Source organism: Gossypium hirsutum, chromosome D02 (assembly GCF_007990345.1).
Source record: "Gossypium hirsutum isolate 1008001.06 chromosome D02, Gossypium_hirsutum_v2.1, whole genome shotgun sequence".
Lineage (NCBI taxonomy): Eukaryota > Viridiplantae > Streptophyta > Magnoliopsida > Malvales > Malvaceae > Gossypium > Gossypium hirsutum.
Genome location: NC_053438.1, coordinates 2,446,075 through 2,460,795, shown reverse-complemented (window position 1 = coordinate 2,460,795; position 14,721 = coordinate 2,446,075). Strand labels below are relative to the sequence as shown.

The 14,721-nt window shown below is 38.5% G+C and overlaps 2 protein-coding genes across 2 annotated transcripts; both read left to right on the top strand.

Moving 5' to 3' along the window:
• The first annotated feature begins 446 nt into the window (after positions 1-446).
• LOC107934823 (berberine bridge enzyme-like 8) lies at positions 447-2,218 on the top strand. The gene has a single exon (XM_016867334.1). It carries the CDS (start codon positions 498-500, stop codon positions 2,118-2,120), a length of 1,623 nt encoding a protein of 540 aa, XP_016722823.1. The 5' UTR covers positions 447-497; the 3' UTR covers positions 2,121-2,218.
• Positions 2,219-4,476: 2,258 nt separating this feature from the next.
• Positions 4,477-13,421, top strand: LOC121214901 (berberine bridge enzyme-like 13). The gene is made up of 5 exons (XM_041089404.1): positions 4,477-4,558; positions 4,672-4,776; positions 4,819-4,961; positions 10,210-10,490; positions 13,265-13,421. The coding sequence occupies exons 1-5, from the start codon at positions 4,477-4,479 to the stop codon at positions 13,419-13,421; spliced, it is 768 nt and encodes a 255-aa protein (XP_040945338.1).
• Positions 13,422-14,721: the final 1,300 nt, after the last annotated feature.

The window sequence follows — 14,721 nt, the reverse complement described above, 5'->3', positions numbered from 1 at the left end:
ATTTATTTTTTTTACCATTGTTTTGGAATAATTTTGAGTGATTAAAAAACCCAATTTAATTAGACAAGGAAATGAGCAGCATGTACCATCATTATATATGAATTGACTTCAAATACATGGGTTTCTTGAACTTTGGTTCACATGGCGGCTCAAAGCATTGACACTATAAATAAGGGGAATATCTTGTTGACCGCTTCGAATCCACAATTAATAATAATTTTAAAATTTAAATTCAAATATTATTTTAAGTGGTAGTTTCTAAATTAAAAAAAAAAAGAATTGATTGGGTCCTAATTTAGTTAATGTTATATTATTATCAATATAAAAAAAAACATAAATACGAAAGTTTTGAGCAGCCTGTGCCATTATTATATATGAATTGACTTCAAATACCTGGGTTTCTTGAACTTTTGTTCACACGGCGGCTCAAAGCATTGCCTCTATAAATAAGGGGAATATCTTGCTGAAATCTTCACAAATTCATCACTTCCATAAACATGAAGTCCCTTCACCGTTCTCTGTCATTGCTTTTCATTGTTGCTTGCTCATTGTTATGGGTGAGTGCTTCAGCTAATAGCCACGATGATTTTTTTGAATGCCTTTATTCATATCATCCCAAGGAATCCTCTTCCATTACTCAAGTTATCTACACTGAAACGAACTCTTCATATTCAGCACTTTTGGATTCTTCCATTAGGAATCAGAGGTTCTCTACGCCTAATACCCCCAAACCATTGGTTATTGTAACACCATTGAACATTTCCCATGTTCAAGCAACGATTTATTGCTCCAAAAAGCATGGCCTAGAAATTAGAACTCGAAGTGGTGGTCATGACTTCGAAGGTCTTTCCTATGTCTCCCATGTCCCATTTGTTGTTATCGATTTGGTTAATTTGCGATCAGTCGATGTTGATGTCGAAAACGAAGAGGCGTGGGTTCAATCAGGTGCAACCGTGGGTGAAGTATACTACAGAATCAATGAACGAAGCACGAACCTTTCCTTCCCAGCACCTGTTTTCCGCACTGTAGGAATTGGTGGGTCCATTAGCGGTGGAGGCGATGGTTCATTGTTCCGAAAATATGGTCTCTCGGCGGATAACGTGATCGATGCGCAGTTGGTCGATGCTCATGGAAGAGTTCTTGATAGAAGATCGATGGGTGAAGATCTGTTTTGGGCCATTCGAGGTGGCGGAGGGGGAAGCTTTGGGATCGTTATTTCATGGAAAATAAAGCTGGTTCATGTTCCTTCAACTGTGACTTTTTGCTCAGTGGGCAGGACCTTGGAACAAAATGCAACACAGCTTCTTCATCGTTGGCAATACGTTGCACCCAATCTTCCGAAGGATGTATACTCAGTCGTTACGATATCAACGACGAACGCCAGTGAAAATGGAACAAAGACGGTTCTTGCCACCTTTATTTCATTGTTCCAAGGTGGTGCCAATGAGTTTAGTCTATTGATGCAAGAACGATTCCCGGAGCTTGGACTCGTTAAGGAAGATTTTATTGAGATGACTTGGGTCGAATCTCTATTGTTAATGAACGGACTTTCAAATGAAACATCGGAGATTTTGCTCGATAGGAGCAACAGGTATACCATTCTTCCTCCTTTTGTCAAATCAAAATCTGATTACGTGAGGGAACCAATGCCTGAAATAGCATTACAAGGGCTATGGCTCCACCTTCTAGAGGTCGACGAAGGAGGCTTAGCAGTTCAAAACTTTTTCGCTTATGGTGGAATAATGGAGGAAATCTCAGAGACAGAAACTCCATTTCCACATCGAAAAGGCACCTTATACAAGATAAGCTACAATATTGCTTGGCAAGAAGAGGAAAACAATAATTCTCAAAGGTATATAAGCTGGATGAGGAAACTTTATAGCTACATGGGTCCTTTTGTTTCGAAATCTCCACGAGAAGCGTATGTTAATTACAGAGATCTCGATATCGGAAGGAATAATTACCATGGCAAGACAAGTTATAAGCAAGCAAGCATTTGGGGACGTAAATATTTCAAGAATAATTTTGATAGGCTTGTTTATGTCAAGACGAAGACTGATCCAAAGAATTTCTTTAAGCATGAACAAAGCATTCCTCCTTGTCTTCATTGTACGAGTTAAACTTAGTACTTAATAATTCGTCATCACCGTTGTTTATATACAGTAAGTACTCTATACAATTTCATTACTTAATAATACATTAATTCTGTTTTTCAGTTTAAGTTAATTTTTACGGTCTTATCAGTTATGTCATCAGTTTAGACGATTTGATCAATCAACTTTAATAAAATCAATCAGTTCAATTTCAGTGAGATCTACCTTATTCTCTACACTACAAATTTAATTTATTTTTTATGTACTCAACATCCATCAATAGTCCATACGTCCTTAAATGCCATCACTAAGAAGATTTGATACTTTGAAAATGATTGTTCTTGTCACATGATAGGTAATAAACATTATTTGAAGTACTTACAAAGTTACAATGTAAAAAATGTCACATTGGGTGATGGCAGGAAAAGCAAAATAATTGGGATGGACATTCTCAATATTTAGGAATCCCTAGGTTAAAAATGTTCACTTCATGGAGAGACTTAAGGCTATTTTAATTACCATTAATAAATTATGTGATCAAGGATACCGTGTCAACTTCATCAAATATGGTTACGAGGTTATACATTAAAAAAAGGGGTTCTTAATGAAAGGGGCAAGGTCACTTCACAACTACTGTAGAATGATCAGCCAAACTAAATGCAACAAATCTTTCATTAGTGACTCAAACTTGTGGCATCATAAACTTGGACATATCAACTACAGATGTAACACCTCACATTGAATTTGATCACCGGATTTGAGTACTGTAAAGGCCCAATTTTACCCGGGCCTCAAATACAAAACATAAACAGAATTAAAAATTCCTAAGCCCGATTACAGACCCAATGTATGGCCCAAATAAAACACCACAGAAGCCCAATACCAGGCCCAAAAATTCAAGTCAACTTAGAAACGCAATAGCTTCGGACTCTTGGTCTCCGGGCTGCCGCATGTCTATCACACAACCGCCATGCCCACTTGCCGCGTCAATCACCTGCAAGACAAGACAACGCAGCAGAGAAAAGAAACCAAATAGCAAAATAATAAAATAGAAACAGAGGAGTTGTTGAAATCGGCTATAAAAGACCGATCATTATCTCTGTATTGCTTCTTCTTTTTCACAGCTGGTTAATAAAAAGGCAGATAAGAAAAAAAAAAGGTTGATTCCAGTTTAATTTTTTTTTCTGTTCTTGCGTATTCCTTTTTTATTTTTGTTTGTTTGTTTTTTTTACTACTCTTTTCCACAAAGACAAAACAAAAGGGAAAGAAAATACCTGTTTGCTCTGAAAACCGGTGCCGGAGCCCGTCTTCGCCGTCACCGGAGTCGAACGGGGAGTGTTTTTCTTTCTTTTTCTCTCGGTCCCATGGCTGAGGGGGACTAGCCCTCAAGGACGCCGTGAAGAGGGGGCTGATGAGGCCCGTTTCGCACTATCCCGGCCACCGGCCATAGATACGGCGCGGTGGAGGCTAAGAGCAAATGGCCGGATGCCCCTAAGGAGAAAAGAGAGGAAAATTTTTTTTGAAGGGTTTTAAAATTTTTGTAAAAATGAGAGTTTCAAAAAAAAATTTTGGGTTAAATATTGGTTTCTGAACGGTGCCATTTTGGCAATAGGGGTCAAGTGCCAAAACGACGTCGTTTTGGCCCTGATCGTTTTGGCACCTGACCCGTGACCCGACCCATTGGCCTTCAGGATCCGGTGTTTTTGCGGTGAAGGGATATTTTCGTGCAAGGCCCCTCCTCTTTTGAGCTGTAGTGCAATCGGGTCTTTGTTGTTTTTATAATTTGACCGCATAATTTTCTAATATTTTCATTTTGGTCCAAGTTGAAACGCTGTGTTTGAGGGCTGGGAATATTTCCCAGTCGATCCCTCATCCCTTAAGCGCATTTCATTTTAGCCCGAGCCACATTCTTTGTTTATTTTCAATTCTGACCCCTAAATTTTGGTCCGTTTTCAATTTGGTCCCTAATCTATTTATTCATTTTTTATTTTACTTGAAAAGTAAACAAAATCATTTTATTTAATACTTCATCTAATGTTATTTATTTACTTTCATTTTCTTTTTGGTCAGCATTACATAGGTTTTATTTTATTTGTTTATTCAAGCAACGATTTATTGCTCCAAAAAGCATGGCCTCCAATTCAGAATTCGAAGTGGTGGTCATGACTACGAAGGTCTTTCCTATGTCTCCCATGTCCCATTTGTTGCTATCGATTTGGTTCATTTTAAATCGGTCGAGGTCGATGTCGAAAACGAAGAGGCGTGGGTTCAATCAGGGTGGGTGAAGTATATTACAGAATCAATGAAAGAAGCACGAAACTTACCTTCCCAGGGGCTTTTGGCTACACTGTAGGAATTGGTGGGTTCATTAGCGGTGGATGCGATGGTTTATAGTCCCCAAAATACGGTCTCGCCGCGCAGTTTGTCGATGCTAGTAGGAGAGTTCTTGATAGAAGATCGATGGGGTAAGATCTGTTTTGGGCCATTCGAGGAGGCGGAGGGGGAAGCTTCGGGATCGTTCTTTCATGGAAAATAAAGCTGGTTCATATTCCGTTAATTGTGACTGTTTTCTCAGTAGGCAAGACCTTGGAACAAAATGCATCACAGCTTCTTCATCGTTGGCAATACGTTGCACCCAATCTTCCAAATGATGTATACTCACTCGTTGCGATATGGAACGTCGGTTAAAATGAGACAAGGACGGTTCTATTCACCTTTACTTCAGTATTCCAAGGTGGTGCCAATGAGCTGATCCCATTGATGCAAGAACGGTTCCCTGAGCTTGGGCTCATTAAGGAAGATTTCATTGAGATGACTTGGATTGAATCTGTATTGTTCATGAACGGACTTTCAAATGAAACATCGGAGGTGTTGCGCGGAAGCGTGTGAAAGAGTAAAATTATTGTACTGAAAAATCACATTAAGTTCAATTCCCTGGAAAGAGAGGTAGATCACGAAGATCACTTAAATACCAAGTCTTTCCTAGCCAGAATATCCCTCTATCGTAATTTAATAGCACAATAAATCACTACAATCACATTCACAAAATATGCAAAACAAATAATAAAGAACACCAGAATTTTAACGAGGTTCAGCAAATTTTGCCTACGTCCTCGGGCACTACCAAATATATTTCACTCCAAAAATTACAAGTGAAATTTACAAATAGAGAGAGAGAATAATGCCTTAAGTAGAGAATGGCAATTATGGGATGAAGAAAGTAAGAAATGGTTAGGCCTATTTATAGTTGAGGTTTAAGGATCAACTTGCAATGTCCCTATACAATTAGGGACCGAAATTGCAATTATTCCATGCCAACTTTTAACCCAACTTGCCAACCAATCTTACTTTCTACTTTCGGTGCCCACCCTTTTTGACTTTTCAAACAATGTGGGTGGGTTCCAATAATCTCCACCTTGAAGATTTGATTAGGATAATCTTATCTTCACACAATTCTTTCTGCCTTTGACAACAATACTTGATAGTGCCTTCTTCAACTGTTAAACTTACAGGATATTAATCAAGTTCAAACAATGTTCAAACTTGGTTACTGTTACCACCTTGGTCATCATATCTGCGGGATTATCTGCAGTCTTGATCTTCTGAAGACAAATTTTCCCCTCTTCAATAATTTCCCGCACAAAATGGAATCGTACGTCGATATGCTTTGTACGTGCATGATAGACCTGATTCTTTGCTAAATGAATAGCACTTTGACTATCACAATACACGTTAATATGCTCCTGAACCAACCCCAAGGTTTTAGCCATACCTTGTAACCAAATAGCCTCCTTTACAGCCTCTGTTACAGCCATGTACTCGGCTTCTGTGGTTGACAATGCAACTGTAGACTGTAGTGTAGACTTCCAACTTATTGGTCCTCCAGTAAGTGTAAACACATAACCGGTGGTTGATCTTCGCTTGTCCAAATCACCGGTATAGTCTGAATCAACGTACCTAATAACACCTTTACCAAGTGTATTATCCTGCTTGAACAGTAATCCAACATCCACGGTCTTCTGAATATACCGTAGAATCCATTTCACAGCTTGCCAATGTCCTTTTCCAGGATTATGCATATACCTGCTCACTATACTAACTGCCTGTGAAATGTCGGGTCTTGTACACACCATTGCATACATCAAGCTACCCACTGCATTAGAATACAGAACTTGCAACATGTATTCTCGTTCCGTATTCGTCGAAGGAGATAGTTGTGCAGAAAGCTTGAAATGAGAAGCCAACGGGGTACTTACAGGTTTTGTCTGCTCGTTCATGCCAAACTGTTGTAGTACCTTTTTCAAATACTGCTTCTGAGACAAGCTAACTCTATCATGAGCTTTATCTCTCCATATTTCCATGCCGAGAATCTTTTTAGCTTTTGCTAGATCTTTCATCTCAAACTCGAGATTGAGTTGAGTCTTCAATCTTTCAATCTCAACTTTGCTCTTAGATGCTATTAGCATATCATCAACATATAAGAGCAAGTATATGAAAGTTCCTTCTTGTAGCTTCTGAAAATACACGCAATGATCAAATTTACTTCTTGTGTACCTTTGCCCTTTCATGAACTGATCAAATCGCTTGTACCACTGCCTCGGAGATTGCTTCAATCCATAAAGCGACTTTGTCAGTTTGCAAACCCAATTTTCTTTTCTAGCAACCTTGAATCCATCTGGCTGAGTCATATAGATTTCCTCTTCCAAATCACCGTGTAAAAACGCGGTCTTCACATCAAGCTGAACTAGTTCAAGATCATATTGCGCAACCAAGGATAGCAAAATCCGAATAGACGAATGCTTCACAACTGGAGAAAACACTTCATTGTAGTCTATTCCTTCTTTCTGAGCGTAACCCTTTGCTACTAATCTAGCCTTGTATCGAATTTCATTTTTATCAGGAAATTCTTCCTTCTTTGCATATACCCATTTGCATCCAATTGCCTTCTTTCCCTTGGGTAGTGTCACCAACTCTCAGGTCTTATTTTTATGAAGAGACTGCATTTCTTCATTCATTGCTTGCTTCCACTTTACACCATCAGGGTTACTTATTACTTCTGTGTAAGTAGAAGGAACATCATCATCTGTAATTGGAAGTGCATAGGCCACTATATCATCAAAGCGAGCAGGCTTACGAATCTCTCTTCTTGGCCTTCTATATGCAATTGAATCTTGTTGCTGTAGAGGTTCTTGGGTAGGAACCTCTTCATCATTTGTCCCTTCAATATTAGCTGGATCATCGTTAACCTTTTCAAGCTCCACCTGCTGCAAAGTACTACTGGTTTTGTCATCCTTTTGTGAATCCTTGTACTTCAACATGGTTGATTCATCAAAAGTCACATCTCTACTGAAAACAATCTTCCTTGTATCAGGACACCAGAGACGATATCCTTTTACTCCATCAGTTATACCCAAGAATAATGCTTTCTTTGCTCTTGGGTCTAACTTAGATTCTTTTACATGATAATATGCAGTGGAACCAAATACATGTAAAGAATCATAATCAGTAGCAGATTTACCAGTCCACATCTCCATAGGAGTTTTTCCATTTATTGTAGCTGATGGCAAACGGTTAATTAGATGGCACGCATATGTAACTGCCTCAGCCCAAAATTCTTTGTCCAATCCAGCATTGGATAACATACATCGAACTTTCTCTAGTATAGTTCGATTTATTCGTTCTGCCACCCCATTTTGCTGTGGTGTATCCCGAACAGTGAAGTGTCGCACAATGCCCTCATCTTGGCATACTTGTAGAAATGGATCATTTTTGTACTCAGTACCATTATCTGATCGAAGTCGTTTGACCTTTCGACCAGTCTGAGTCTCCACCATCTTCTTCCATTTCAGAAATGCATCTAAAACTTCACTTTTTATTTTCATTAGATACACCCATACTTTTCTTGAATAATCATCAACAAAAGTAACAAAATAGTGCATACCTCCCAAAGAAGTTACTTTGGTAGGTCCCCACACATCACTGTGAATGTAGTCCAGAATTCCTTTCGTATTGTGAATTGCTGGACCAAATTTTACCCTCTTCTGCTTGCCCAGAACACAATGTTCACAGAATTCCATTTTGCAAGAATTTGCACCTTTCAATAAGCCTTGCTTCACCAATGTCTGCAAAGCTTTTTCACCAGCATGTCCCAATCGCATATGCCATAATCTAGTAGCCTCTGAATCTACATCTTTTGTAGAAACTGTTGATATTGATCCAATAACTGTACTTCCATTTAAAAAATACAAGTTATTTCTTCTTGTGCCTTTCATCACCGTCAGTTGCCCATCTACTACTTTTAGTAATCCATCTGTCAAAGTGATTGTGAGCCCTTTAGATTCTAGGGCACCTAATGAGATGAGATTTTTCTTCAGGCTAGGTACGTAGCGAACATCTGTCAAGACTTGGATTGAGCCGTCGTGATTCTTCAATTGGACTGTACCCACTCCCATTGTCTTACAAGCACTATCATTGCCCATAAGAACAATTCCACCTTCTAGCTCTTTAAGACTAGAAAACCAGTCCTTATTAGGACACATATGGTAAGTACATCCTGAATCCAAAATCCACTCATCCGTTTGACATGCCATTGCCATGCCAACCAAGCTAAAGTCTGACTCCTCATCATGCTCCGCTACACATGCATTAGAAATAGCCTTGCCCTTTTGTAGCTTAGGACAATTCTTTTTCCAATGCCCTTTTTCACGGCAAAAGGCACATTCATCTTTGGCGGGTCTCCCTTTGGACTTTCCCCTTCTACCAGATTTGCTGCTGTGTGAACGACCTCTTACTGTTAAGACTTCTGCGGTTGTATCTCTGTGATCTCTTTTATCTTTCTTTCGAGTCTCAGATCTATACAACGCACTACAGACTGCATCAAATGTGATCGTGTCCTTCCCATGAAGCAATGTGGTGGTAAGATGATCATATTCATCAGGAAGGGAATTCAACAACAATAATGCCTTGTCTTCATCTTCAAATTTCTCATCCAAATTTAGCAAGTCTGCTAAAATTTTATTGAATGAGTTCACATGGTCATTCATCGACATACTGGGTGCATATGTGAATCGATAAAGTTTCTTTTTTCATATAAAGCCTATTTTCAAGACTTTTCGTTAGAAACTTTTCTTCCAGTGTATCCCATAACTTCTTCGCTGATGTCTCCCTCATGACAGAGTACTTCTGCTCTTTGGCCAAACATAGGCGGATTGTACCACACGCCTGTCTATTGATCTTGGCCCACTCCTTGTCATCCATCTTGTCAGGTTTTTCTTCAAGGGCTATATCTAGCTCTTGCTGACATAAGACATCCAGGATCTCACATTGCCACATACCAAAATTATTGGTACCGCCAAATTTCTCTACTTCAAATTTTGCATTTGTCACAGTAGTCCTTGCTGATGACGATGCTGCTGCCATTTTTCTCCTCAATCCCAACTACTGTATACGTGAACAGTACCGTATACGTGAATAGTGCCATATACGTGAATAGTACTGTATACATGAATAGTGCCGTATACGTGAATAGTACCGTAAACAATCGTATTCCCCAAGTACGAACCTAGCTCTGATACCAATTGTTGCGCGGAAGCGTGTGAAAGAGTAAAATTATTGTACTGAAAAATCACACTAAGTTCAATTCCAAGGAAAGAGAGGTAGATCACGAAGATCACTTAAATACCAAGTCTTTCCTAGCCAGAATATCCCTCTATCGTAATTTAATAGCACAATAAATCACTACAATCACATTCACAAAATATGCAAAACAAATAATAAAGAACACCAGAATTTTAACGAGGTTCAGCAAATTTTTCCTACGTCCTCGGGCACTACCAATATATTTCACTCCAAAAATTACAAGTGAAATTTACAAATAGAGAGAGAGAATAATGCCTTAAGTAGAGAATGGCAATTATGGGATGAAGAAAGTAAGAAATGGTTAGGCCTATTTATAGTTGAGGTTTAAGGATCAACTTGCAATGTCCCTATACAATTAGGGACCAAAATTGCAATTATTCCATGCCAACTTTTAACCCAACTTGCCAACCAATCTTACTTTCTACTTTCGGTGCCCACCCTTTTTGACTTTTCAAACAATGTGGGTGGGTTCCAATAGGAGGCTTTGCTCGATAGGAATAGGTCCCTTCTTCCTCCTTCATTCAAATCAAAATCTGATTTCGTGAATGAACCGGTGCCTGAAATAGCATTTCAAGGGCTATGGCCCCAACTTCTCGAGGTCAACGAAGCAAGCACAGCAGTTCAAACTTTTATAGCTTACGGTGGAATGATGGACGAAATCTCAGAGACAGAAACTCCTTTCCCCCATCGAAAAGGCATGTTATACAAGATACACTACAACATCGGTTGGCAAGAAGAGGAAAACATTAGATCTCAAAGGTATATAAGCTGGATGAGGAAACTTTATAGCTACATGGGTCCTTTTGTTTCAAAATCTCCACGAGCAGCGTATGTTAATTACAGAGATCTCGATATTGGAAGAAATAATGATGACGGTAAGGCAAGTTAGAAGCAAGCAAGCGTTTGGGGCCGTAAATATTTTAAGAATAATTTTGATAGATTAGTTTCTGTCAAGACAAAGATTAATCCAGAAAATTTCTTCAAGCATGAACAAAGCATTCCTCCTCATTTTCATTGATACATTTTATCTTAGTGTTTTTGTTTAGAATAAACTTGTTCTTCATATTATGATGAATAATAAATACTGTATCTACTCCAACCTTTGCCAAAGCATCTAAAAAAAAAATTAGTCTTGCCAAAAGCATCAACGAAGCACACCTCTTAGTACGGATGCCAATTGTATTCAAAAAATAAACTTGCGTTTTGAAACAGTTATTGCCATTGGATGTCAATAGTATTTCGCCCGTTCCGTCCCTTTTATGTTTTCAACATACAACCTGTTGGGGAAGCACCTAGATGGTTTTGACATAGGACACTTTATAGCTTACCTCGGGAGCAATTGTTACACACCTACCCTAGCTTGGAATGTGGTAGCACAAGGAGTGGCTTGGAAAGCACCCACGGGTGGCCCCCAACCCTTGTACCCTCAATGGAGACTATCAGGTTGGTCATTCTTGACTAGCCATCCATGTACTTCACACCATCCATAGGGAGGACGCCCGCTTTTGACCACCCATTAGACTCTCCATTAGGCTACCTACTTTTGGCAGCACACTTTTATCCTCTAAGACCATTGAGGTATAATAACCTCATACAATATCAACAAAAGAAATGTTAAGATAAATCCATACAATACTACGATTGACGACAATTGACATGTAATGAGCCTTTCACTTGACTGATCACACAAGCGGGCCACCATCTCTATTGTTGATGACATGGCACTACTAGAAAAAGGGATCTTCCCCTATATGTACCCCAACGCATGAGTGATGAACAATGAAAGATAAATTCAAGAAGCAAACCCACTTCTTCACATCATCCTAAATTCTTTAGTTTTATTTATTAATTTAACTAATGAAAGATTTTGTAAAGAATCCATTATATCTTTATTGATGAGAAATGATTGTATAAACATGGATATTATTATTTTGCAATAGTTTAACGCTGCATCAATAAATTTATCCTGACTTTCAGGATTTTCATTTAGATTTGATTTTTTTATTCAGAATAAAAATATTGATGTGGTATTAAAAATACAGAAAACGTGGCGTCACCGTTTCATACAATCATTTCCCTTTGAGTGAGTTGATTGTTATCCATCAATCAATTTCCAAAATACAAATTGTACTTATAAAAAGATCATTTCAAAACTACAATTAAAATTATTAGTTTATTATTTTATTTTAAAAATTTTCACCCTACTCATAAAATCTTAAATCAATTATCAAATGGCTAATTACTTTAAATAAATCATTAAATAAACTTGTTCTCACTTTCATTTTGTTCCATACCTAGTTAAACTTTCCACCCAACCTTCGAGATAACAAATTTTCCATGTGGTGGACAATATTTCCCTTTTGTTATAGATATAAATTGGTAGCCAAACTCGTTGTGGTAAGCAAAACACAAGAGTGAAAGTGAAACACAACAAAGAGAATCATCCATTCAAATGGCATTGACCTTGCCCAAGTTTATCGTCCTCAAAGCCGCGACAATAATGGCTACTTAAGCTATAAACGTGAAGGTGAAAACAACCTTGGGTTTCTCAAATTCTTTGAAACTCAAGCCGTACGTGAGTCCATATGCTAAGTTCGAAGTGGAGATTTCTGACACAAATGACTTGGTGCATATAAAAAGCTCCCTAAACAACAAGTATTGGCAACAAACCAAAACCGTTTCCATCGCCGGAGTCCCAACGGAGCATTACTAGATTGCCGCCACTGCCCAAAACAAGGAGGAACATCAATCCAAGGAGACATGTACGTTGTTCAAGTTTGTCCCTGTAGACCATGCTACTGGTACGGTACGAATCGTGCATGTCCAATGAGGGTGCAATTTATGTGTTGGGGATGAGGAGGAGCAAAGGAAAAAAACAGAGAGCACAAAACAATGAAGCAAGATGCAAGAAATATTTTTACTTGCTCACAAATGTGCAGCAAAGGAGCTTATGGCTGATAGCTCATTTTGTTCATTCATTCAACTAGAAAAAACAATACATTTATAGCCAAATACATCACCAAATACTACCTACTACCACAAATCATACTTTGAAACATGTAAAACTTAACTTGCACACAAGCTGATTATGTCAATCAGCACCTAAAAACATCAAAACAATACCAACTTAGTTCATTTTCAACTAAGTAGCTTAACAAAGTAACTAAACAACCATGCTGTTACAGCAAGTATATGTGCTGCAGCATGTTTACAAGCCGCATGCACTAAATATAATAGCAGCATGGTTGGCCAATTTTCAACACTCTTCCTTGGACTCCATGCTGCAAATACCAATCATTCGTCAAGTTTTTTAAACTTGGCAGTCCTTAGATGCTTTTTTTCAAGTTGACTCTGCTCAAGCAATTCATTTTCAACCTTGGCCTCATTCTCAACCAAATCTAACTTACACACTTGACTATCCCAGTCTTTTGTGCCAAAGATTTTTTTATCAAATGGAGTCTTCTCCTCCTTCACAGCCTTGGTTTACAAGTTACCTTCAAACACATCTTGCCTTGTTTCCTTGTTCATTACAGTTTCTTCTTGCACATAGTCCCTCCTACTGTGGAGTGTCTTCATGGACATACTCCATCAACTCCTCCTTCAGCTTATCCCAAGCTTGTTTGGGAGTCTCATAGGAGTGAGCTGTTGCTATCTTTTTTACAAGCATCCCTCAAAGATGATAGGCTTTAACAGCTTCTTGTCTTTCTTAACAAGCAACAGAAGCAAAAACAAGCCCTCAAAGACTTGGGCTCATGATACCATTTTTTGGGGATGAGGAGGAGCAAAGGAAGAAAACAGAGAGCACAAAACAATGAAGCAAGAAGCAAGAAATATTTTTACTTGCTCACCAATGTGCAGCAAAGGAGCTTATGGCTGATAGCTCATTTTGCTCATTCATTCAACTAGAAAAAACAATACATTTATAGTCAAATACATCACCAAATACTACCTACTACCACAAATCATGCTTTGAAACATGTAAAACTTAACTTGCACACAAGCTGATTATGTCATTCAGTACCTAAAAACATCAAAACAATACCAACTTAATTCATTTTCAACTAAGAAGCTTAACAAAGTAACTAAACAACCTTGTTGTTACAGCAAGCATACGTGCTGCAGCATATTTACAAGCTGCATGCACTAAATATAACAGCAGCATGGTTGGCCAAATTTTCACCATTATGCTTATGGCTAGGGAGTGATCTGATACTTAATCGCTGCGTGTCGGCAAACTACCGGGAGTTTGATAGTAATGGCTTTGATATCTTCAGCATTATTGATTGTAAGGCGTTAGTGGTTTTGCCAAAGTACGTTGCCTTCAAAGGAAAAAATAACAAGTACCTGTGTGTTCGTGAAAATTACTTAAGCATTTTCAGCAAATGACAATTGGTGACTCAACTGTGGCATGCGAGACTTTTGTTACTGATGATGGAAAAGTTCACATCAAATCCATTTGTGCTGGAAAGTTTTGGTGGGCCGACCCGAAATGGATTTGGGTAGGATATGATGACCCTAGCAACAATGATGGCACCACGTTTTGCCCTGTCAAACGTGGAATGGCTTAGCCCAACTGTCCCAACCATCACCAAAGAAGGCAAGCTAATAGTGGAAGAGCCAGTCTTGACAAGGGATATCTATGATGTCAAATATGATCTTGGTAATTCCAGGGTTTACGACGAAACAACCTTCATTATTTCCAAGAATTTTGCTAGTAACTATACCCAAGAACATACCCATATGGACATGAAGCTTTCATATACAGATATCAAGACTAGTACTTGGAAGAGTAAATTTTCACTCAAGTTAGCAATGGAAGCTAAAATGGAATTCAACGTACCATTGATTTCTCAGGGAAATATTGAAATGTCCGGTGAATTTCACTCAGATGTCAAGTGGGAAGAGACCAAAGAATCGAAAACTTTAGTAGACGTTGTACACAAAATTGTTGTGCCTGCGATGACTAAGGTGACGGTTAACCTCATTGCAA

Bases quoted from the DNA above. Each gene is read 5' to 3' on its own strand.
- LOC107934823 (XM_016867334.1), top strand. From the start codon at position 498: ATGAAGTCCCTTCACCGTTCTCTGTCATTGCTTTTCATTGTTGCTTGC.
- LOC121214901 (XM_041089404.1), top strand. From the start codon at position 4,477: ATGGTTTATAGTCCCCAAAATACGGTCTCGCCGCGCAGTTTGTCGATG. The intron at 4,777-4,818 runs GTTAAAATGAGA...CCTTTACTTCAG, and splicing joins CGTTGCGATATGGAACGTCG to TATTCCAAGGTGGTGCCAAT. The intron at 10,491-13,264 runs GTATATAAGCTG...TGTTCATTACAG, and splicing joins GAAAACATTAGATCTCAAAG to TTTCTTCTTGCACATAGTCC.